This window comes from Aulonocara stuartgranti (genome assembly GCF_965226115.1).
Source record: "Aulonocara stuartgranti genome assembly, chromosome: 19".
Classification (NCBI taxonomy): Eukaryota; Metazoa; Chordata; class Actinopteri; order Cichliformes; family Cichlidae; genus Aulonocara; species Aulonocara stuartgranti.
The window spans coordinates 5,244,672-5,266,880 of record NC_138955.1 but is presented as its reverse complement, the minus strand read 5'-3'; the positions used below and the strand labels follow the sequence as shown (position 1 = coordinate 5,266,880).

General features: G+C 40.3%; 4 protein-coding genes across 4 annotated transcripts; 2 read left to right on the top strand and 2 right to left on the bottom strand.

Annotated features, from left to right (window-relative positions):
- Positions 1 to 1,187: 1,187 nt before the first annotated feature.
- Positions 1,188 to 5,237, bottom strand: LOC309694849 (uncharacterized protein). Its single transcript, XM_082515092.1, has 4 exons — positions 5,081 to 5,237; positions 4,231 to 4,387; positions 3,993 to 4,069; positions 1,188 to 3,515 (listed from the first exon to the last, which is right to left on the bottom strand). The coding sequence occupies exons 2-4, from the start codon at positions 4,364 to 4,366 to the stop codon at positions 3,219 to 3,221; spliced, it is 510 nt and encodes a 169-aa protein (XP_082371218.1). The 5' UTR covers positions 4,367 to 4,387; positions 5,081 to 5,237; the 3' UTR covers positions 1,188 to 3,218.
- A 1,486-nt stretch (positions 5,238 to 6,723) lies between these two features.
- On the top strand, positions 6,724 to 9,942 carry LOC309696241 (cannabinoid receptor type 1B-like). Its single transcript, XM_082517391.1, has 2 exons — positions 6,724 to 7,021; positions 7,550 to 9,942. The coding sequence occupies exon 2, from the start codon at positions 7,618 to 7,620 to the stop codon at positions 9,046 to 9,048; it is 1,431 nt and encodes a 476-aa protein (XP_082373517.1). The 5' UTR covers positions 6,724 to 7,021; positions 7,550 to 7,617; the 3' UTR covers positions 9,049 to 9,942.
- A 2,340-nt stretch (positions 9,943 to 12,282) lies between these two features.
- Positions 12,283 to 14,741, top strand: LOC309695124 (akirin-2-like). The gene is made up of 6 exons (XM_082515589.1): positions 12,283 to 12,485; positions 12,820 to 12,993; positions 13,407 to 13,550; positions 13,640 to 13,789; positions 13,913 to 13,984; positions 14,132 to 14,741. The coding sequence occupies exons 2-6, from the start codon at positions 12,822 to 12,824 to the stop codon at positions 14,140 to 14,142; spliced, it is 549 nt and encodes a 182-aa protein (XP_082371715.1). The 5' UTR covers positions 12,283 to 12,485; positions 12,820 to 12,821; the 3' UTR covers positions 14,143 to 14,741.
- Positions 14,742 to 15,527: 786 nt separating this feature from the next.
- Positions 15,528 to 21,877, bottom strand: orc3 (origin recognition complex, subunit 3). The gene is made up of 20 exons (XM_082515588.1): positions 21,505 to 21,877; positions 21,344 to 21,398; positions 21,154 to 21,251; positions 20,631 to 20,769; positions 20,374 to 20,478; positions 20,121 to 20,284; positions 19,886 to 20,025; positions 19,598 to 19,757; positions 19,026 to 19,139; positions 18,783 to 18,916; positions 18,531 to 18,594; positions 18,320 to 18,436; positions 18,104 to 18,183; positions 17,622 to 17,755; positions 17,027 to 17,118; positions 16,821 to 16,918; positions 16,595 to 16,736; positions 16,351 to 16,467; positions 16,030 to 16,109; positions 15,528 to 15,726 (listed from the first exon to the last, which is right to left on the bottom strand). The coding sequence occupies exons 1-20, from the start codon at positions 21,526 to 21,528 to the stop codon at positions 15,621 to 15,623; spliced, it is 2,163 nt and encodes a 720-aa protein (XP_082371714.1). The 5' UTR covers positions 21,529 to 21,877; the 3' UTR covers positions 15,528 to 15,620.
- Positions 21,878 to 22,209: the final 332 nt, after the last annotated feature.

Below are 22,209 nucleotides of genomic sequence, written 5' to 3'. Positions count from 1 at the left end.
GTCGCAAGTGTCTGCCCACTGCTTTGGGAGTGGATTGACGCCACGTTAAAACTTTGTTCCAAACATGAACGAACAAGCAGTCTGAATGGAAGTCACAACTACAGATGAATTCCACAAACGCCATTTATTACTCGTTGATGTTTCGCTTACACTGTCTGTCTTGGATATACTGTCCCGCCGCGAGTGATCAGCGGCTGCTAGAATCTGAATCAATCTCAGCTTAGCAAGCGTTGAGCAATTACTTGGATGACTCCTCAGCCTCTTTTGTTCTGCCAAATCTGGAGGCACTGGCATCGCGCGCAGTGTCTTTTATTGTTCTCCCATAATGTTGAATCGCCAAATGTCATGTATTTTCCACAACAAGATACATGTAATTTGGGAGATGGCTCTACTGGGAGTGCATAGTGGAAATAATTGCGCAGCTGTGCAGGACAGGAAAAGGACTCCTAATGGTGTGAATGTGACTCCCGTCTACAGTAAATAAATAGATGAATAGTGTTCAGAATAGATTTAGTAGCTTGAACACTGCACTAAAAATACACATCATGGTCCATTTTTTAAAATTAGCTTGAGATGATTGTAATCACAAGCCACCACAAAGAAAAAAATGTTCACATGAAAGTGAACGTCAGCATAAAAACTTCAGCTAAAACACAACAATGAGAAGGTCGTGAAACTACATTTCACACATATCAGCAACAAGTACATAAAGAAAAGCATTAAAGTTTAAAAAGAACCACAAATACTTCTACTGCAGGCCATAAATCCCATAAATGCCCTCACTTACACACCATTAAAATCACATGCAACACTGTAATTGATTTCCAATTGTAAGATGAGAAGAAGTGTTGTCTTCACAGCTTTCCTTTTCATAAGAAAAGGAGAGGGGAAATGCTCATGCTCATGGAGAAGAGAACTTCCTAGAATGTCCTCCGGACTTCTCTCTTGATGTATTTGACACATTTGCTTGGCTAAGAGACGTCAGAAAGCAACATATTGCGTCATGATCTAAAGAAACAGCCGAGAGATCCTCTGAAAAGGGTTGCAAAAAATGTATTTTATGAGCTTTTGGGACACATACTGGGAAAGCAGCGGTGAACCTTCCCAGGAGCAGTCTATCAAAAATACTCCAAAAGCGCATGAATGGCTCATCCAGGGGGTCACAAAAGAACCCAGAACAACATCTAAAGAACTGCAGTCCTCACTTGTCTCATGATTAAAGAGGCATCCATGAGGAAAAATCACTGCTGACCTAAAAGAACACAGAGGCCCATCTCACATTTTAGATTCTGGTTCAGGTTACTTTATTAATCCCCCAAAATGGCAAACTGTTTGCTGCTTAACCACACATGCTACTCACAAACTGACACAACCTACAGCTTTTAAACAAGAATCACAATCAGTGTTGCATGTCAAGGCACAGAATAACAAGAAATAAGTTCAAGGAAGAAAACAGTGAATACAGCCAAAGTAATGATGGTATGAAGTATCTGTTTGTTCTACACTGCACTCTCAGAAATAGGGGTACCAAAGTGTACCAAAAAGGGTACAAATGCTTGTCGCTGGGGGTGTTCCTTTTTGAAGGACATTTCTGTACCCTTTAGGCTTGGTACATTTTTGTACCTTATGAAGTTGTACCATCTGAAGTACAATCATGTACTTTCCTAAGACATAAATGTACCTTGAAACTATAGTACAGAAATGTTCCCTTGAAAAGGGTACAATAGGGTACCTATGAGGGTACCCCCCCAGCGACAACCTATTTCGTACCTAAAGAGACAAAAATGTACCCCCAATAGTCCAAAATATTTGGTTATTTAACCATTTATTTTCGATAATAGAATCACATCAAAGCACTTAAACAACCACAGGAATACATCCTTGATTACATTCGTATATTGCCATAGGACATAGGTGTCAAACTCTGGCCCGCAGCCTAATTACATTTGGCCCGCGAAGCCATACCAGATTACCATTACAGCTGGCCTACTGGTATTATACAGCTAATATATACATTGTTTAGTATTAAGCTTTGCTTGTTCCACATTCAGTTTTTCACCAAAACTTGTTTGAGTCCATAAGAAGAGATTCATTCTTATATCTGGAGGAAGATATTTTTCAATAAATATTAATGTTAGCCCGCGACCTTGTTCTAGATTTGAATTTTGGCCCACTGTGTATTTGAGTTTGACACCCCTGCCATAGGACATGTCAAGAAAAATACATTCATTTAAAAAAAAAAAAAAAAAAAGAAGAAGAAGAAGAAGAAGAAGAAGAAGAAGAAGAAGAAGAAGAAGAAGAAGAAGAAGAAGAAGAAGAAGAAGAAGAAGAAGAAGAAGAAGAAGAAGAAGAAGAAGAAGAAGAAGAAGAAGAAGAAGAAAAAAAGTAAACAATCACATAAAGACATTAAACACCTGAACACAATGTTTTGACGGATCACAGAGATGGCATGTATTTAAAAAACTGTCCACACAAATGTTTTGCTCTACTTCAACAAGCACGCACATACATACGCACGCACGCACGCATACATACATACATAAAAATGTTCTTGCAATCACGTCACACAGAATACCTCAAGGACACAAACCGCCTATCATCAACTTAATAGGTGTCTAGAGCTTGAAAGTCTAATTCATTTCCTGGATTGAACAGGATCCAGTCATTGTCAACTGCCACTTGGTAAGCATGGAAATGACATTCACAAGTGCAAGGAAGTAACAGTTTCCCACACAATACCCAACAAGTATCAACATTCAAAATATACTTGATTTTAAAGAATTGAGGTATGGCTTCAGTGTGTACATGGCCAACTACAAAAACATCCTCAAGTTCATATTTGACACTGCTGACAGATATAGCAGACACACGCTGAAGCACTTTATCCTGAAAATGCACATCTGTAAAACTTTTGTTCATTTCCAGAGCATTCTGTAAGTCACCTGGCAGAGATGAAAATGGCACACTGACACTTGTGCTGAGTGAATGTTCAAAGTCAACAAGCAACTTATCTGAAGAAAACTCCCAGCACTGTTTCATTTGATGACGATTGCTAAGAGTTGCAGTGATGTTTACAAAGTTTTTGCATTTACTCGCTAGATTTTTGAAATATTGATGCTTGCTTTCATATCTCATACACCACAAAGGGCGAAGAGGACCATACATCAAAATCAGCATTGGGTAGTCAATAAGGTAGTGACACTTGGGTGGGGGCATATTTAATAGAGTTGGTTAAGTACCCTGGCGACACTTACTGGCAGGGGTTTGTCTCCCTGGTCTCCTATGTTGACAATGCAGTTCTGAAGAAAGACAAGCGTTTTCTTGAAGTATGCAGGGTAGGTCATGTTGAACACGAAGAAGGTGGAGAATGCTGAGATGTAGGCCTCATCCAGCGAGCGGCACGAGCAAACATCCACTCCTTCAACTGTCACAACACGGCGACACTGTCTTAAGAGGGCAGTTGTCCAACTCTTATCCTTCATTCGAATGGTTGGGTATGGACTCGTGGGAGTATTCTGCAGAAGAGGAAGAAAAACATTAGTATACAGTATGTTTAAGCAATATGTGCCAAGTGGATTTTCAACAGATTCCTCAAATTACCTTCTTTATTTGCTAGAAAACAAAACTGTCTATTCTGATAACCTGTAAACATGGCCCATACTCCAAACAAAAAGCTTCTTGACCAATGACTGTTGTGGTAGTGTTTGATAAGCTGCTAAAGTTTGACATAATATTCAAGGGCAAAAGCAATCACCCCTGACAGTGACAGTACCTGTGAAGAAGAATTTCCCTAAGGGGACAATAAAGGTCTATCTATCTATATAAACACCAGACAAAACCCAAGAGCACAGCAGCACTGTGGATTAACAGCAGTGTTTCCCCTACATTAGCTTAGCTGTGATGCTGAACCGCAGCTGAATTCAGCTCCATGCCAACAAAACACCAAGAATGAAACTTGTGGCCAAAGGCTATGCATTGCATCATGCATTTACCTCTCCAAGGATGATGAAATCTTCTATCTTCTCCTTGAAGATGGATGGCAAGAGAAGTGCCCCCTTGAAGTCAATTCCTAGGTCATACAGATGCAAATGCACTTCATTAGATTTTGATAGCATGCAAATTCCCATTAACATGCTCTTCACATGACACTATGGTACATCAATTATCTTTGGAAGAGAGAGCAAATGAATTGTCACAAAATTTACTATTTGTATGAGGTCAAATTAGCACCTGTAATGTCTTCAGCCAGTGCATTCTCTCTTGCCTCCATGTAGACCTTCTTCAGTGGCAAATCCTTGGTCATTTGAAGAACAGCAGTGAAGTTTTTGCTAAAGCGGCGACAGATGTTGTCTTGGCAGGGATGCATTAAATCAACCTCATCACACAACTGGAAATGAAAAGAGCAGAATAGACAAAAGAATGACATTTTACATTGAGGATTTAAACTTTTGACATGTTTAAAGACACAGACTGGAGATAAATGTAAAGTGCTTTAACCCTTGAACAAAAATTCTAAAGCTAATAAACAGATTGATTAATCAGTTAGTACAGAAAATAATAATAATCAGATTTAGAGACAAAAAAAATCATTAGCTGTTTCCCCAATCATCTTAACAATTCTTGGGTTGCAGACAGTGTCCCTGCGCAGAGCTTACAGTTTTCATATTCGAAAATCCCAAATCCCACTAAGTAGGTGGAATGGTACAAATGTGTACCTTCCATTGTTTAAAATCCCTTTGAGCGGGAAACACGTTAGATGGGATGAATTTTGCTTAGAGAACGATTTTGTTAATACCTATATTTACATACTATCATGTTTTGAGAAATTATTGATTTTTTTACATTGTTGTACACGGTTAGTGACTATTTATTGATAAAACACTGGAATACGGCGGGCAGACAGACGTTGAACATTCCACCAACAGTCTAAATAGTCCACATTTGTACCTTTCTTTGTTTAAAACTTAGCTAACTGCTAGCATTCACCCGTGTTAAAGCTAGCTCTTCGGACTTTTGCTAACTCTACTGTAAAATTACACGTTGTAATTTTTATAAAAACACAAAATCACACCCGACTTACCTCTAAACCTTTGCGCCTCGTCGTCTGACATCAATGCCTTCTTCCATCAACTTTTTAAGGAGCTCCTCCGTGTCGATAACCCCCGAGAGTCATTTTCTGCGTCAACGCTAGTCAGCGCGGAGGCGGAGCACTCATCGCTGCTGGCTTTTCAGCCTTTGGGATTAATGCGCGTTGCGAACTTGATACATGGACATTGTGGTATTAATGCGTTTGGAAACCGTTATGCTGTCTTGGCGAACTATATTTGTAACTTACAAAATGTAGTCACCGTAACATAAAAATCTGCTTGACATTTTAACTTCCAAAGAACCTCGGTTTAACTTGATGTTGCAAATTCCATAAAAACCTCCCAATTAATGAACAATTCTAGGATGTAGTAAAAGCGAAAAAGTAAATGGCCAAACATAACAGTAATATGATTTCACGTTTTTGAAGGCTACAACCAAGATTTAAAACATTAAAAATTATAACTGAAACTTAATAAAATGGAAATGGACCAGTTTTTTTTAACATCATTTGGTTGTGCCTGCATGTCATTGTGTGTGTTTTTAAAATATAATTTAACATAACTTACACAAAGGTAGGTTACAGATATTCTTTGCATCATAGGATAATTTATGTACAGAGGAGAGGACCAACAGATTTGATTATAACATGTAGCTTTTATGAGCACACTCACATCTCATATGAATTTTACAATTAACCAGGCCCATCCAGATTTTCCCATGCTGACCCATTACCACATTCTGCCACTGTCACTGCAGTACAGGTCAAAATGGTACAGATTTGTACTTTATTTCAAATTGTACCTTTAAAGGGGCATTTCTGGACTTTTAAAGACCAGTATTGTACTTTTAAGGGAACATTTTTTTTTAAATGTACCTATAGGTACAAAAATGTTCTTCTCTCGTACCTCTATTTCTGAGAGTGTGGGGTACAAGGTAACAGCTTGTGATGGCTTCGGGCTGCTTTGCTGCGTCGGGACCTGGACGACTTGCTGTATCGACTGAGCAATGAATTCTGCTCTCTACCAGAAAATCCTGAAGGAGAATATCCACCCATCATGTCCTGCCCCGAAACTCAAGAACACTTGGGGTTATGCAGCAGGACAATGATCCAAAACAAACCAACAAGTCTATCAATGAATGGAAAAGAAAAAGAGTCTGCCCTCCTCAAGTCTGGACTTTGATTTTGCCATTCATGCTCAAAATCCCTCCAATGTGACTGATTTAAAACAATCCTTAAAAGAACAGTGGGCAAAAATTTCTCCAGAGATGAGAAAAAGTTTTTTAGGTTCGGCGAACCCTTTTCTTTTAATAAATGACATCATCATTTAAGAACTGCGTCTTTTTGTTTGTAATATTTTATCTAATACTAAAATTTGATCTGAAACATGAAAAAGTGACAATAAAAGAGCTAAAACTGCGCATTTTTTTTAGTTGTTTTTGGTGTGTAGTTGAAATTCCTTGCTATGTGATGAAATAACTCAACAGTAACACAGCTGGGTTCCATCGCTGTGTAAATAACCAAGGTATTGGATGATGCTGGTCGTGGATGATGCGCTTCCCACTGCGCTCCAACACCTCAGATCACGTGACTAGCAGGCGCACAAAGCGCAGCCTTTATAACCGCCTGCTCCGGCAAACCCACACACCCCACCGGCTGCCTGCTTGGCTTTACTGTATGTTTGACACTAGCAGTATCCGAGGAGTCAGCTCGTGATTATTAAACCACCAAAGCAAGAACAACAACCAACAGATTTTTATTCTCGCTTCCAGTTTTTGGGTTTTCAGTTACTTTAAATGTTGGTCAGGAGTGAAGGCAGAAACAGCAGACCGGTTTACTCCCAGTGTAACTGAATTGTTTTTATTTCTATTTTTTATTTATTTATTTTTTTCGCGTAATGGATCCGTGCTGGGTATTTGTAGCGAGAAAATCAAGGTAAGCGTTTTTCGCAGTTTTGTTTTTCTTTATTTGTTCTTGTGAGTGCTGCTGGTAGCTTCCATACTACTATCGCGCTCTCGCCTTTTGAAAAACTGTTAATAATTAATACCATCATTACCGACATTACAATGTAAATGATCCATCGGACAGATACAGTCGCTCTTCATCGTGTCCCTCCCTTGATGTCTAATTAGTCCAGTGATTGCTGCAAAATATCGTAATGCTTAATGACCTTCTTTAATTAATAAGAAATCCCTCTATGTCCTACATTCTTAATGCAGTGATTTCCCCCGAGGCTGCACAGGTTTGTCATCAACTGTTCAGTTTCCCACTATTGTCTGGGATGCATCTGTTGTGGAGTCAGCTGGTCGATACACAGAATAACTCCTAGTAACAAATTCATCTTCCACTATATTAATCTTTAAATAAGAGCTGGCACTATCTCCTGTATTGAATATGTTTTAATGTGATGTAACAAGAGGTACTTTCTTGTGTTCTAATAAATAATTGCATTTTTCTTCATAGATGTGCTCTTCTACACTCCTAATACCTCACATACCTCTCCACTGAGCATCTCTACAGCCTCAAAAACCATGAAGCTGGCTTTGCACAGGATAGCAGGCACCACGGTGAGCACCTTAACAACAGGTGTCCAGTATTTCGGCTCCAATGATGCCATCTACGACGACCCCTCAGCAGACTCGAGGCTGATCAAGAATGGATTCCACTATGAGAAAACTCACTCTGCTCCCATCAGCAGCTCCTTTCCCGGGATTGTCTCTGGAAGCAAGGAGGTCATTTTCAGCGCCCTCTCTCCCATTTTTCCCACCAATGTCTCAGACTTGCTGCTGGGTAATGCTACCGCTGTGGAGAGTGGAGGAGCGCCACAGTGCGCTGAGAACTTAGCAGACAATATGGAGTGTTTTATGATCCTCACTCCCGGCCAGCAGCTCGCGGTTGCCATCTTGGCACTCACTCTGGGTACATTTACTGTGCTGGAGAACCTCGTGGTGCTGTGCGTGATCCTGCACTCCCAGACCCTTCGATCCCGCCCTTCATACCACTTCATTGGCAGCTTGGCTGTGGCTGATCTAATAGGAAGCATCATCTTTGTTTACAGCTTCTTGGACTTCCATGTCCTCCACCGAAAGGACAGCCCTAATATTTTCCTCTTCAAGCTGGCTGGGGTTATTGCCTCCTTCACTGCCTCTGTGGGCAGCTTGTTTCTCACTGCAATAGACCGCTACGTCTCCATCCACAGGCCTATGGCGTACAAGCGAATCATCACAAAGACTAAAGCTGTCATTGCATTCAGCATGATGTGGACCATCTCCATCATCATCTCACTGCTGCCGCTGCTGGGCTGGAACTGCAAGCGTCTCGGGTCAGTCTGCTCTGACATTTTCCCTCTAATTGACCAAAAGTACCTGATGTTTTGGATTGGGATGACGAGCATTTTGCTCTTATTCATCATCTACGCCTATATGTTCATCCTCTGGAAGTCTCATCACCACGCAGTCCGCATGCTAAGCCGCACCTCTCAGAGAAGCGTGATTGTCTACACCGCAGAGGGGGCTAAAGTGCAGACGGTAAGGCCTGACCAAGCCCGTATGGACCTCCGTCTGGCTAAAACCCTGGTCTTGATCCTGGTGGCCCTCATCATCTGCTGGGGTCCACTCCTAGCCATCATGGTTTACGACCTCTTTGGGAAGGTGAACGACTTCATCAAGACCATTTTTGCCTTTTGCAGCATGCTCTGCCTGCTCAACTCCACCGTGAACCCTGTGATCTACGCCATGAGGAGCAAGGACCTGCGCAGGGCCTTCCTCAACATTTGCCATATGTGCCGGGGAGCAACGCAGACTCTGGACAGCAGCGCTGAGAGTGACTGGAACATCAAGAGCGTGAGAGCCACAGCAGGCAGGGCGGGGATAGATGGAGGAAACTGTGCAAAGACTCGAATTAAAGTAGCCCAGGTTACAGTTTCTGGAGGGACTGACACTTCTGCTGCAGAGCCGGTCTAATAAAAGACGGTCCAATCTGCTCAAGACAACTGTGAAGTCAGGATAGTGTAGAATAGCCCCCATCCTCCTAGTGCACTCTTCTGTGACTGTGAAATGTGCCAAAATGACTGACAAACAGAACTGAAAGCAAGTTTTTGTTGTTGTTTTTTAATCTGTAATGTTATAAAACTGGATCCCTGTAGAGTGGAGTGTGATTAGTCTAATGAGGGCTGTACTTATTTCATTATGTTCTCATTTTTGCGAAAAATGAGTTGTCTGACTGACAATGGCAATTTTATGAAGAATAATTCAATAAATATTATAGGTGTATAAGAAAAAAGGGCATTTCTCTCCATTGTTACAAAGAAAATGCTATGCTTTGTTATCTTTGCTGTTGTCTGATTTTTTTTTACAGATTTAGCAGTAAAGACAAACTGCATTTGAAGATTTTCACATTACATTATACGGCAACATTGTGGCAGTCATGCAAGGTGAAAATGTGTCCATCCTCATACAAAATAGCAGTTTGGAATAACAGAACATTGCTGTAAGTAAAAGCATTTCATTAATAATTTTCAAGTGACTATTGATGATTTTGTAAGTCCATGATATTGTGAAGTTTGTCAGTACCTTATTTATTTATTTTGAAAAGCAAAGTGTTGAACTATGAATGGCCTTTTGATCAGATCAAAACTATAGCCTGTGGTGTTTTGGGAGTGTTGCTTAGCTGCTTTTTTTCACACCGGCTTACAAAAAAAAGAGCATCTTTTGTACAAATCTACACTGTCATATTCCTGTGAAGCATACTTTGTGCCACTGTGTCTCATTCCTGTGTGTAAATGGAAGAATGTGCTCGAAAATGTGAAATTTGTCTATTTTTATCATAACTTTGTCAACATGCCTGGTATCTTTTTCAATAAAATGGTGAAAATCAGCTTATCGGTACCTAAACTTACTGCGCACACACGCACAATACGGTTTTTTTTCTTTCCTTTTCAAAGTCAAAAATGTATGTCACTATCTGGGGTATTGGAGTGTCACATGTTCTACAAGTAAAGGTGAGTTTTGAGTGTGATTGGCCTTAAAGTACGATATTTTACTTTTTCAGAAACAAGACAAAAGCTATTAATGTAAATATTTCAGAGTCATGAAAGTGTCATCTTTCCTTTCTTTAACCTTTCGCCTTGTGACCCCTTGGTACTTTTTAGGAGTTAGTAGAAGAATAAACTCCTATGTGTCTTTTTGTGTAACACTGCCCTCATGTGGTGATAATTATCTTCACATTTGAACTATATTTGATGCTTTTTGACTGTTCTTCCTTTTAACATTCGTATTTATTTATCACTAGTTGAAATGTCCATTGATGTCAGTAACTTAAATTACTACTTTTTCAACTTTTGCTGTTTGACACCTAGTCAAACAAAAAATACTGATAGAAAAATGTCAGTTCAACTTAGACTTTTTCTAATTCCAAGTCGCCACATTCGTGATGCAATGCTGACAAGTTCCAGTTGTAAATAATGATATTTACAGCTCAGTTCATCAGAATTTGCTGACATCAACAGTTAAATTCTCACTAGTGGCAATCCCATATTACAGATGCAATTTGTAAATTTTAAAAAGTTGAGAAACAGCAACCAACAAATTCTTAAGTGCTGACGTTGCATAGTTTGTCCACCAGATGGTACTCTGCAACTTCCCTGTTGGGAACAAGTGTTTGGAACCTCACAAACACATGGTTGGTAATTCTGATTTTGTGTGTGTTTGAAAGAGTAAAAAAATAAGCTATGGAATATCAGATTTTTAGATCATCGGATAATGGTATCTGTCGCAATTACATATGGCAATAAAAAACAAATGCACATTAGTCAGACATTGTCAATCATTTAAGCAACACATATACACGTAATCACGTAATCTAAAAATTAGCTAATTAGGCAAACATGTCCCAAAATGATTTGCTGAGAAGTGTGAAATGCATTAGTTGATAGCTGAATTGGGAAATGACATTTCCACTACTGATAATCCCAAGTCAACATGCTGAAATCCAATTATAGATATCTGTATCAGCATTTTAAGAATGGAATTACTAATATCTGTTGCCTTTAGAGGCATGCTTAGAGCTGTACACATCAGCTGAGTGAAGCCATCTCTACACGCTGAAGAAGAAAGCTTTATGCGGAGCGCCACAAGGGCCAAAATGAATTGAAAAAAATTCAATAATAAGATCATTAAATAATCGTTTAGATGTGATTTTAATTGAAATTTCAAATAAATAATTGATTAAATAATTTAATGAAATGAACTTGTGTAATTAATTATTTATATGTTTGATTATTAATTCTTTCTCATTTTAATTTATTAATGACAAATGTAATTAATTATTTAATTATGTATTTCTTTAATTCATTTAGGCACTCATGTCCCCCTGTAATATCCTTCATGTTTTTATCCCATTTTTTTTAAAAAGGGCCTTTTATTGCTTTGTAATAATACCTGCTGTATTTTATTCCTTTTTTAAGCTAAAAAAAAATGTTCCATCCATTCTCTTCTGCTTGCGGGGGGCTGAAGCCTGTCCCACCTACCTCCGGGCAAGAGACAGGGTGCATACTGAACAGATCACCAGTCTGTCGCAGGGCTAACACAGAGAGAATCAGACAGACACAGAGAGACTCATTCGTATTCACATTCACACTGATGGCCAATTTAGAATCACCAGCTAACCTAACCCCACTAACAGCAAGTCTTCGGACTGTGGGAGAAAGCCGGTGAGAACGCACGCAGACACGAGGAGAACATGAAAAACTCCACACGGAAATTAGTAATATGATGTTAGAAGGAATGTCCATCATCCTCGGGCAAAGCACAGAGGCTCTGTATGTAATGGTTTGACATTTTGCCTTCAGCGTTGTCACTAAAACAGCTGCAGGTTTCATAATAGGCTATAATAGCTGAGCCTCTGCATTGTTTTCATCAGTTACTCCAATATTTACTCCAATATTAAAACAAACGAGTGTATTAAGAGTAGAAATACAGGATGCGGAGAGAAAAGAATCACAACAAACTGTCAAATGTGAAGTTTATTCCTCAAAGCTAAAATTAAACCAATTATCAATTAAATTAAACGGGGTTTATGACCCATACTTTTTGACTTTTGATGCGCTGTCATGTTTTGTCATTGGTTTACGCTTCATGGTTCACTACATAATCCAGAATTCAACGCGTTTTGAGATTGTTGGGGGGTTTTTTTTTAGACGTGACGTCACTAACCAGAGAAGCCGACAGCGACAACATCGCATCAAAAACAGGCAGCTAAGTTGTGCTAGCTAGCCCCCCTATCTAACAGCAGACAGTTGGCCTGCAGCTGGCTGATCGTCACTTCAACTTTTGAGAAACAACTTTAACAACACGAGCTGGTGAGCGCGGTGCTGCAGGCCAACTTCCCCCCTCCCCAGAAGGTAACATAAAAACAGCTTTATACAAACGTTAACCAGGACACACGCTCACGCCAGCGGCAGCCACAGCTAACGTTAGCTTTGTTTTTTTATTTTTATTATTGGCTAGCAGGAGTAGCTAACGCTAGTTCGCTAGCAGACATTTAAAGCCGGAGCTGCGCAGTATGCTCGTAGTTTTATCCATCGACAAAGGAAACGGATTTGAACCTAACAATTAGCTAGTTGTGTAAAAAATTAGGCTCGGTTAGCAGCTGTCCAAAATAGTTGATGTCATCTCCTCGTTATTGCCTTGTTTCGGTGTTTTTACGTGCAATCTCTCCCTTTTAACAAACTGAAGTCATGGCGTGTGGAGCCACTTTGAAGAGGACCATGGATTTCGATCCGCTCATGAGTCCTACATCCCCCAAAAGACGAAGATGCATCCCCGTGTCCCCGTCATCCTCATCCCCTAGGAAATATCTCAGCATGGAGCCTTCGCCATTCGGGGAGTCTTCATCAAGACTTAGTGCAGGTAATGCTGGCTAAGTTGGCCTGCTTGTTTACTATCTGGAGGGGGGCAACAACAACATGTTGAGTCACTCTGTGTCAAATAATGGATTGGATTTATATAGCGCTTTTCAAGGCACCCAAAGCGCTTTACAATGCTACTATTCATTCACTCTCACATTCACACACTGGTGGAGGCAAGCTACGGTTGTAGCCACAGCTGCCCTGGGGCAGACTGACAGAAGCGAGGCTGCCATATCGCGCCATCGGCCCCTCTGGCCAACACCAGTAGGCAAGTAGGGTAAAGTGTCTTGCCCAAGGACACAACGACCAGGACAGAGAGCCCGCTTCCCAACCCCCTGAGCCACGGTCGCCCCAAAGGTGAAAACATGACAGCTGTTACTAATGGACGCCCTGCTTGTCTGTTTACCCCACTAGAACAAATCCTCAACAGCATCAAACAGGAGTACAAACGCATTCAAAAGAGAAAGCATCTAGATGGAGGCTACCAACAGTCAGAGTGCTGCTATTCGCCAGAATCCCCATCCCAGTCGTCTACTATGAATGCTTCCAGCATGGCAGGTGGGCAAAGGCGCAAGGTTAAGCTCAAATAATCATAAAGCCCATTCTACAGTGCGGTTTTAAGGTTTGATTGTTATTTATTTATACAGGAACATCCTCTGGAGGAGTCTCTCCATCTAGAAAAGAACAGCCATTATTCACCCTCAGACAAGTTGGAATGATCTGCGAACGCCTGCTGAAAGAAAGGGAAGAGAAGGTTCGGGAGGAATACGAGGAGACCATGACTTCGAAGTTGGCCGGTTGGTACCCAATGCTAATGTGTTTAAAAAAACTGAACCAGCAAATGTTAGCCACATATTTTCCCCAACTAGCAAACAATAGTTGTGAAGTAAAATGTTTTAACTGGTTGACTTTGATTTCAGAACAATATGACACCTTTGTGAAGTTCACACATGATCAGTTAATGCGACGATTTGGGGAGCAACCTGCAAGCTGTGAGTTCCTTTTTATTTTTAATCCCACCTTATTTCCACATTCGATGTAAAGGACAAAGCCTCGGCTTTCACTTCGAACTCTACGATTTTAAATTTAAACTGGCACTTCTGGTTACTTTATTTATATTTCACCTCCCTTCTCTCCAGATGTTTCCTGAGTGTGGCACAGAATTTTTGCAAGACGGCCTTCCCACGCTGCAAGCTATCACGTGATATCTCGAGGAAGAGAAGCGAAAAAAAACTCATCATTGTAAGAGATTAAGTTTAGCTAGTTTAAAGGAAACTTTTCTTACTGTGCCATATATCTGTCTTTGGGCAAAGGTTTATATGAAGCTGTTGTCAGTTGTTACCACTCTGTTGTAAGCAACTAGGTGCTTCCTCATGTAAATGGACCCTATTTCTACCAGTGGCCTACGTTCCTCCAGCTGTACGTGCATCTACAGTTATCTCACTTTTGTATTGATTCCCAGCATTCCAGGCTTTGTCACTTGTTTCTGTTTTGTTACATGTAAATACAATAAAGCAGGCATTGAGTTTTACACAAGGTTGGCAGGTCGGTCTGAAAGAATGTGGAAGAAACGCAAGTTTAAACAGAAAGAGTATGTTTGCTGTTTGTTCACTGCTTTTTAAACTGAGCATAAAGTGGGCTAATTTGCTCCCACCACCAGTGTTTTATTTATTGAGTTTTGTTCTGCTGGTATCACTTTGAAACCAATGTACTTATTAAAAACAATAAACATCTTTTAAGAGTTGAAAACTGGTTTGATGCGTCAAACTATATCAGGAATAGCTTAATAAATACAAGTAAACTTATGTGATCGAGTGCTGTGATAAACAGCATTGGGACTGCTGTCAATTTAGTGCTTAAATTACTCTCAAACTGTAAGTGAAAGATGGAATATGGAAGTGCCTTAAACCTGCAATCTTTCTCACGTCCAGTAAGGGGTGACTGCTTTGATTACAGTAGTAAGTTGGATTATATAGAACTGCATAGGAATAGCATCCCTCAGCTCACTCTATCTGTAAAACTATAATGCTGCTTTCAAGACTTTATTTAGTACATCATTTTCATTTGAATGAAAATGGTCCAGATCAGAGTTAAACATGAAGATAAAGGATGATTTTCAGGGCTAGCCTGCCTTCTCCACCGTGAGTTTTTTTTTTTACCGCTGCTCGTTAGCAGGTGTTTGCAGACAAACAAAACCTCCACAGGCAACCGTAACTGTTTGAAAAGAAAAAAAAAATCACTTGGAGGTTTTTGGTACAACTTTACAAGACATTTCTCTCAGCGAGAGTCAGCAGCCTCCATGAACCACTGCCAACTAAATGGACAATGCATATTTTTCCCTAGCAACAAGCTGTTGTATCATGCCTGACATCATGGTCAAATTTCAAGTAATGTGTGAGAAACCTCAGTATATTATAATGTCTTAATTAGTTTGAGTTGTGCTTCAGTGTAACAGCATATTGGCCCAGGTGTACCAGTCATTGCAGAAAAGACCTACAGCACCTGACATCGGTCTATTATTTAAAGAAGCAGGTGTAATTTGCACGTCTTTTATTAGAGTGAAAAATACAAATGTGAAATTAATTTCTACAGATGTTAAAAAAAAAATGTTTCTCATCACAATTGTGGTTAGCAGCCTCCCCAGGTGAGTCGAGCCACATGGTCGGTCTTCTGCTTGGTAGACTTGATGAAGCCCAGAAATTCGAGCTCTGATACAGCGCGGATGAAACGAGCGCTAAAGGACGAGTTAAGGAACAAAAAGTCTTTACTCAAGTTAAAAGTAAATGGCATATTTCAGCAGTCGTGTTTGTGTTCTTCAGCTCTTAACTTTCATTATAACTCCCCAAGTATTTGGGTTGCTTACAAAACTAGAATTACCTCAACTGTCTTATCCAATCATGACACTCAAACAAAGACATAACTGAGGAGTAGCTGCTTTACTGTTGTCTCATTACTCATTTTCACTCACTGAGCAAAACACAAACAGCAGCAGCACAAAATGATCTGTGAGAAATACTTTTTTTTCCTGGAAGGATACTGTTTGACTTCATCCACTTTCCCAAAATGTTCAGAATCCGGATCGTTACCCTCAGCAGCCAAAACCACGGTGGAGTACGCCTGAAAATAAATGTTTTCATTCATGTCACCGTCCGAGTCATTCTGGGCCAATAATTAATCCTCAGACTGATAATGTGACACGTGGGCCCCTCGGGATCAATAAAGCCTCTCTTACACTGAGAAAAACAAAAGCTTCCAGCTAAAGAAAGTTTATGAAGCAAAGTGGGAAGCTGTGGAAGTTTAACCTTGGTCCATTACAGGTAATGAGTTCACTATTAAATGTCTTAGTTTATAAACTCACTTCCAGCCAGTCGTAGAGGTTGATCAGCCTTCCGCACTCCAAGTGGAGCTTGTAAGCGATACAGATGTCGGGAGCAGCGTTGGACACCGTCCCATCCTCGCTCTTCAGGCTGTCGTTCTAAAAGAAAGTCGAAGCTGTTTTTAGAACGTCGCTGCACATTAGTGGTTGTACACCAAAAGAAGAACTTTCTTCACTTTCACTTCCTCCTGCTTATAAGGGAGGTAACAAGCTGAAGCAGGTGTACCTGAAGATAGTGGTAAGGATTGCTGAGCGCAGCCTGAATGGAGGTACGAGGTGTGGCATTGAGGTGGCGTCTCACTGTGGCAGATGAACTGTAGTAGCAGACCTCATAAAGAGGCTGTGACTCTGGGGGGGACAGATGGCTCCTGGGTGGAATAAAATCATTAGCTGCAGAGTGTTTGCAGTGATGCGAGTTGTATTTGGGGGAACCAGAGTCTCATTTGTCTTACTTTACTAAATTGTCGATAAACTCGAGCGCTTCGTTCCTGAGGTTTTCAAATGGACTCAGTCGCTTGGCTCTCCGAGACTCGTTCATCTCCAGCAGCGTCTGTGAAAACGATAGAGTTTAAGCAACAGCAAAACAGCAGTTTTAAAGAGGCGGAGAACCCCTCTGGAGAAACAAAAGACAAAAACTACAATTTAAGTGGTCAGTTACCTTCTGCAGCTGGAACAGATCTGTTTTCTTCCGAAGATTTTTTATTGGAGAGGCGATAGAGGCTTCCACAGTTGTAGTCATTTCAGTAGCAGCTGAAATACAAGATAAAAACTTGTACATTTGGAAAGAAGGGACTGGACTCATTTTCTTGCTCCTTTTATGGGGTCACCACAGTGGATCATGAGCCTAGCATCCTCCTCTGTCACACCAGCCCTCTGCTTGTCCGCCTTCACTGCATTCACGAACCTCCTTTTCTCAATACTTTTCCATCAACACTCAATTCCATCTGTAGTGCTCTTTCTTGGCATCCAGCCACACTGCTGCTCTGCTGATCATCACCTCTAACCCTAGCCTAGTTTCAAAAACTCTTTCCTCTAGCTTCACGGAATGACTCATCAAGTTTATCCCTCTGCTCATCACCCTTGTTATTGAAAGTTGCTACCAGTACATTTCTCCTCCATTCCTGAGGCTTCCTCTCAATCGCCGAGATTATGTTAAACAGTCTGGTTTAAAACTCCACCGCCTTCTCTGTTATACCATCTGCTAGCGATCTCTTCTTGAATCGAGATCACACAAAATCATATCTTCAACTTACTGTCCAGCTGCTTGAATCTGGCAAGTAGTTCCTCCAGCTGGACGAGAGCATTCTTCATCTTCTTTGACTTGCTGAGCTGCAGTATCTCCACACACTTCTGTAGCAAAGAAACCAACTCGCCTTTTGCCAGCATCCTAAAAGGAAAACACGTTAGCACCTCAAGTGGTTATTTTAGGGTCAAAGAGAAAAAAAACAAAACAAAAAAAAAGACATCCAACAAAGGCACAGCATTCGTTTGTTGTCTATGAATAGTAATTTGGCCACCAGGAGGCACAATAACCTTCTGATCAACCATGAATATGCTGCCATCTGGTGGTGAAATATTCCAATCTCATCTGCTCAAGTAGTTTTTTTAATTATTTACTGTCGATTAGTACAAATAATCCATCTTAAAATACTAGGTGTGCCTAAAATTTAAGTCAGTTTTTAGCAGACTGTTCATGTTACCAACTTTTTACTATGTGCCAGCAAATCACGCTTACTTTACAAGCTTCATGGCTGACTGGTAGTCCTCATTCTCCCATACATTGTTCGCCAGACATATTAAATGGAGCTCCCTGATCTGTAATGCAAATTAATCCACTGTTATGTCATGGCAGATTAAACAGCAGTACTTTGGTAATAAAGAAGATATAGCTTAGACCTACAGGAGGTCAGAAATAGTGGGATGCTTAGGCATTAAAACTGTGAACTCTTGCCTGTTTTCCGAGAGGATATCGAGGTAACGATGAGGTCAGAGTGTGGAGACACCTCAGGATGGGATAATAGTTCTTGTGGTATTTGTGGAGATCCTTTATCAGTTGTTGACACACCTCCTAAAAACCGACCAAGCAGGTCTTGTTCAAAAACCTCAGACATTGCAGGATCTGAAAACGTGCGCGTTCAGCATTTCAGATGATGAGAATGTACCTTTAAGTGAGAGTCATCGGTCATCAGATTGACCTGTTCCTGTGCTTCCTGCTTCTCTACATATCTAGCGAAACACACACATTAAAACAATTCAAAGTCTTGCTTTCACATTTGAAAAAAGGTAAACACAAATACACAAATTAATAACATGCCAAGTCACCTACCATCACTTTTTGCAGCTAAATAAGTGCTGCATTTGCATTTTTGACTCACACGGGTGGGATGATTGGAGAAAGAAACAAGTTTGAGTACCTTTTGAACGACGGCAGCTGTCTTATCCTGTCCAAGTTGGGTTTGCTGAGCTGTGTGACGTTGAACAGAGCCTTCTTTTTCTTGCAACACAGAACACTGAGAGGCTGAGAGTGAAAATGCTCGAGCAGAGCCAGCTGCACAAAGACCAAACAGAAACTTTAAACTCACATATTTCTGTATTTGAATTACACAGAAAAGAGGAGGATGACAGACTTGAGGAGACTGTTAGAGGATGCTCCATACCTGCAGTCCCTTAATGAAGTTTCTCACTGAGAAATCATGGTAGAGGAAGACGCCGATGAGGACCTGCATCACTTTCCCGTTGAGTTTAAAAGCAATGTGTGATGTCAGGATCAACTGAAATAATAAAAGAAAGAACATTTAACTACTTTTATTTAATTTCTTTACATCCTCCAGGCCACTGATCATCTGCAGTTAGGGTTAGTGTGACAGCTATGGCTCGCTCAAAAACAAATGCATCCTTTTTGAGGCACTGAAATGGAAAACAGAAACTAATGTTATAAATGTAGGACAATTTATAATAAATGTACCATCTAATTCCTGGAAAACATGCCTCTAACCAGAGCCTGCTCGTCTGCAACCTGGTGGTGTCAGGAGGTTTAAAATGTAACTTACACTCAGGAAATCGCTTTCAAAAAGAAGATGTTAGATATGTTTAAGCATGCAACAGTCTTCAGATTGGAAAGCTAAATGTACACATGGACTCATAGATATCAGGAAGGTTTTCCCATCTGGAGGCTTGCACAGATCAGTGTTTTTATGTTTTTTTTATTCTTTGGTCAGGTTGAACTTACCTTGTCAATGACTGTAGCCAGGTGTTGCGTGCATGACAGCGACTGGAAGAGCTCGATACAGAGCAGGGAGGACACAGAGTGGGGAAGCATGTGCTGGATGGTACTGGGTGATGTAGCGATCCCAAAGATGAATGTCAGTGGAAGGCGGTCAATGTACTGACTGTGGAGCAGAGTTTGTTTAGCAGAGACTTGCCCAGCTTGCAAATCCAAAATGCATTAGCAATTATTTGTGTATTATGTGCAGCCGTAAAAATAAGAAAGCGATTCAACTCAAGAGTCTTCATTTACCTGCAGATGAGGATGAAGTCCTGAAGGACTCTTGGGTTAAAAGCCTCCAAATCTTTGAAAATGATTACAACAGGAGGCTGCTGCTGCTCATCTCTGACTTGGGAGCTACGTTTTTTCCCTGGAGTACCAGTGGCAGATTTCTGAAAAACACAAAAACAAAATAAAAACATATATGATACATATCACTTACAATCCAAGTCTCTGTATGCACGCCAACAGTGGTTTGTGCACCCACCTTTGTTCTTGCAGCGTACCAATCACAAAGTATCCCGAGAGAGCAGTGCACGCTCCTGTGGACCCGAGGGCTCGTCTCCACATTCTCCTCCTCATCTTCATCATCCACAACCACAACTGTATCCATCAACCGCTCGAGCACCTTCTTCATCAAATGCTTCAGTGCTGAAATCATAAACGAAACACATACCATTTAAAGCAAAGCCTATGAGGGGAACACAAAAGGATTTCTGACTGATGTCTTAACCCCTTACCTCCACACTCTTTGGCCTGCACAGAGGCCACGTGAGGGCTGACAGACTGCTTTAGCATGTCAGACAGACTCTGAAAGGTCATGTCGTGATCTGGGATGTTCACACCTAGAGTGGACATCAAAGGAAGTTGAGATTAGGTAGAGATGACAGTATGTAATGTAAATTGATTATTTCTACTAGATTATACATAGCTGTGAGAGCCACATATGTTTTTTTTAACTCAAACATCAGATATTACTGCCTTATAACCAACATACCGAGCATTAGAGCTGCTGTGGGGATTTCACTGGCCCTCATCTGTGATGCCCAGTCGCTGTTTTGACGTGTGGAGGAGCATTTCCTCGTAAAGTCCAGCAAACTGTCCAAGATTTTCCTGTTGAGTTCATCTTGTAAAACCTAAGAAGCAAAAAGTACATATGTATGTAAAATGTATTTGTATTATTGTATTGTATTATGTAGAAGAAAAAAAAAGGGGTCTGCTCAGTAAAAATCAAACTAACATGGCTAAATTAACGACTTTAAAAAAAAAATCACATTAATACAGTACTCCTGAAGCATCTCCTGTTTTTGTCACTATATATTCAAATTTAAAACACAATAAAAGCATGCTTGCATTATACAACAATAAAGCCATGTATGGTATATTTTTAATGTATGCATGTATATGTTTGCATACATTACAAATTAGAGGCAATTAACTGTTTTCTCAGTTCAATCAACTATGAGCACATATTTTCTACAGTCTACTGTCTGGTCTTCCTGCTGAACATCTGTCCTCACCTCTGTGTCTGTTTTGATTTTGTCCCACAGTTCCTGACATAACCTGAATCGTGTTTCACTGCTCTCAGCATCCTCGCAGCCCTGAACGAAGTAACTCTCTGTGGCGAAAAATGACATCAGCAACTTAATACCACTAAATCCACCGACAGCTCGGGAAGACAAATGTTGTATAAACACTCGCGTATCTCACCCAGACTGAGCGTCTTCTTCTTTTTCTTAGCGCTGGGCTTGAAAACAAAGCAGCCCTAAAAACGTTGACAAATAGTCTCATTTCACATTGTATGACGACTGCCAGTAAATTAATAAGTTTTAATCAAATATGCATGAAGCGCAACATATATAAGACTTTACCTTTGACACGGATGAAGTAGCCATCTTTCGCTACACGGGTCCGCAGTGAACAGCCCGGCCTGTACCCTGAGCTGGAGGTTCTATGTGCATTTAAAATGACGGATGCCTGTAGCCTTGCTGGGTATCTACTTCCCGCCAAAGTTACGTATACGGAAAAGGTTGTGTTCAGCTGATAAACAGCTTCAAGCGTGAGTGCGTTCATACTTTTGTCAAGTTGTTTTAAGTTATCCAACCACAACCCATTTTTCTAAACTAACATAAAATACACCAGATAAATAATTTAAAAGAAGGAACTAAAGTTTTTTTTCCCGTTAGATCACTGCTGTGAACGCTTTCTAACATTGCTGATCTTGAACGTTCCCCAACAGCATCTCCGGTGTCCCGTTAGTCCTTCAGGTCCATTTTGCGTTACAGCTGGCAACTCTTAAAATAATGACGCAATAACCATCATAAAGCTCTATAAAAGCCATTAAAGTCTCAAATCAGTGCATATATACACCTACTTCTTCATATATATATATATATATATATATATATATATATATATATATATATATATATATATATATATATATATATATATATATATATATATACATATACATATATATATATATATATATACATATACATATATATATATATATATATATATATAGTTTTTCTTTAGCCGAGTTAATTCCCATTGTGTATTGTGTGGAGGAA